Raw genomic sequence first — 2467 nt, forward strand, 5'->3', positions numbered from 1 at the left:
TCATTTCTCGCCTAAAATGTTCTCAGAAGTGAATTTAGTGATGAATAAGATGGCGTTTTTGGGCTGTCTATGTACTGGAAATCCAACCATCATTGAATGCCGAAATGAATGCTGGGATACAGGTGCTGCGAAGTTCATACAAGTTACCAACCGATGTATCCTCGGTAAAGGTGTGTGTGTGTGTGTGTGTGTGTGTGTGTCTCTCTCTCTCTCTCTCTGGGAACCTGCTACTGGTTTCCCATCCCACGCACACATACACACACACACACACACACACACACACACAGCCGCAGTTAGACAGACGGTCTCTGTCTGCGCAGAAACGGAAGCAAGGAAAACATACTCTCCTCACGCCGCTCACAAACCAACAACTGTCGTGGAAGTGGAGTCGACGCGATGGTAAACACCAAAGGCTACCGTTTAGTCTAAGACAGCTAACAGTAAGGAAGAGGCTGCTCAAAGTGGCTGAACTGTGACAGCAGCTGGACAAATTAACCGAAGGATTTGAGGACCGCACGTGGAAATCACCACTGAAACACGTCGGAGGATTGGATCTCGTCCTCTCCACTTAAACTGTTCGCCAGCGCTTCACTCCTGCCAACTTCAGAGATGAGTGCCAAGTCAGCCATCAACAAGGAGGTCTTCATACCCCATGATGAGAAGATGCTTGCTGCAGTGCCGGTGAAGCGGAGGGCCAAGAAGAAGATCCCCTTCCTGGCCACTGGTGGTCAAGGAGACTACATGACTTTCATCTGTGTCTCAGTGACGAATAAGAAACAATCCCATGTATCCATCCCCAAGGTGAAGCAGTTCCAAGGATCTTCTGCCTTCATGAAAAGGTCACAGTGGACACTCGACCAGCTACGGCAGGTCAACGGCATTGACCTGAACAAAGACTGTCCAGAGTTTGATCTGATGTTCGAAAACGCTTTTGACCAGTGGGTTGCTAGTTCAGCAGGGGAGAAGTGCACCTTCATCCAGATTCTTCACCACACCTGCCAGCGCTACAGCTCAGCACGGAAACCAGATTTCGTGAACTGTCAGTCTAAATTGCTGGGAGGTAACAGTATACTACACTCGGCTGCAGACAGTGTGACGAGTGCTGTACAGAAGGCCAGCCAGGCTCTGAATGAGCGCGGTGAGCGATTAGGTCGGGCTGAGGAGAGGACTGCGGACATGATGAACAGTGCTGAACAGTTCTCTGTTACAGCACAGAAGCTTGCCATGAAGCACAAGTGTTAGACCACTGCCAAAACCAACTGGGCTGGGGGTGGTTCACCAATCACCAGTCGCTGTACAGGAGAAGGATTCCACATTTTATTCTTTTTAAAAGATTTAATATGATTACTATTTGTTAACAATGTTAACATGTTCATTCAATGTTTTGGGTTGTTGTATTCTGGTGCATCTTCTGATGGCGCAGCATTGAGCAGGGGGATGAGAGGTACATCTGAACAACGCTACTTCAGACTGTCAGCAGAGTGTTTCATGCTTCTGTTTGCCAATTAAAAGTCAAAGGCCATGACTGTATTTGATAACCACTGCCCCTCAAAACACTTTCCCTTTTCATATGCGCAGACACTAATGTGAGAGCACACATGCTGACAAGTCATTATCAGCAATCACTCCAAGACAAGGAACAGCTTGTCTCACGGTTATTAATTGTGGAGAGTTATTTATGAGCACTGCAGTGATTATGCAGTCAGATTTATGAGTTACGGACCCTCTCATGGGTTTCACAGGTGTGACTTTGGATTCGGTGCTACTATACCACACAAATATCAAACACATACTTACCTGCCTCAAGTTTCTTATCAGATGCTTAGGTTGTACCCAGGTAAATATTTTGGCAACACATTTGGGAAAGTGGGATGTCAGATGTAAGGATTAATGACATCAGTAGAGAACATTACAGTAACTCCACCCCTGAACATCAATAAATCCAAATGTATTTATGTTCAATTTAATGTTTCTTCTCCTTTGACATTACAGTCTTTTGGGCTGCTGTTGTGTCCATCATTTCAAAATGTTTCAAACAAGTTTTAGTCAAAATGTTTTCAACATATTTCATAAACGGCACATGAGATTAAATAGAGTGGTTTGTGTGAAACAATATATAAAAAACGTGAAATATTTGACTCCTCTGTTAGACTTGTCTACCATTCAACAACAACCAAAATTACATGGAATACAGTTGCCAACATTTTTGGAAGTGTATTTGAAGAACTCTGTTTTGAAAATAAGCTTTTAAAGTATAATTTATGTTAAATTCAGTAAACCAGCTTCTGCATTGTAAAAAAGCAAAACATGTAATTCTTTTTGTACTATTATCTTTGTGTCTGTAGAGCTATTTTGTCCAATGAACATGGGATGTTTTGAAATGACTCCTGCCTGTATTCAGACATTCAGTCATACCTTATGCTTTTTGTATAATTTGAGTCGTTCATTATAAAGATGTGTCTACTGA

The 2467-nt window shown here is 43.2% G+C and overlaps 1 protein-coding gene across 1 annotated transcript; it reads left to right on the forward strand.

Annotated features, from left to right (window-relative positions):
* Window positions 1–280: 280 nt before the first annotated feature.
* On the forward strand, window positions 281–1735 carry LOC120563603 (syntaxin-binding protein 6-like). The gene has a single exon (XM_039807881.1). It carries the CDS (start codon window positions 610–612, stop codon window positions 1240–1242), a length of 633 nt encoding a protein of 210 aa, XP_039663815.1. The 5' UTR covers window positions 281–609; the 3' UTR covers window positions 1243–1735.
* The last annotated feature ends 732 nt before the right edge of the window (window positions 1736–2467 follow it).

This window comes from Perca fluviatilis, chromosome 1 (assembly GCF_010015445.1).
Source record: "Perca fluviatilis chromosome 1, GENO_Pfluv_1.0, whole genome shotgun sequence".
NCBI lineage: Eukaryota > Metazoa > Chordata > Actinopteri > Perciformes > Percidae > Perca > Perca fluviatilis.

Bases quoted from the DNA above. Each gene is read 5' to 3' on its own strand.
- LOC120563603 (XM_039807881.1), top strand. From the start codon at position 610: ATGAGTGCCAAGTCAGCCATCAACAAGGAGGTCTTCATACCCCATGAT.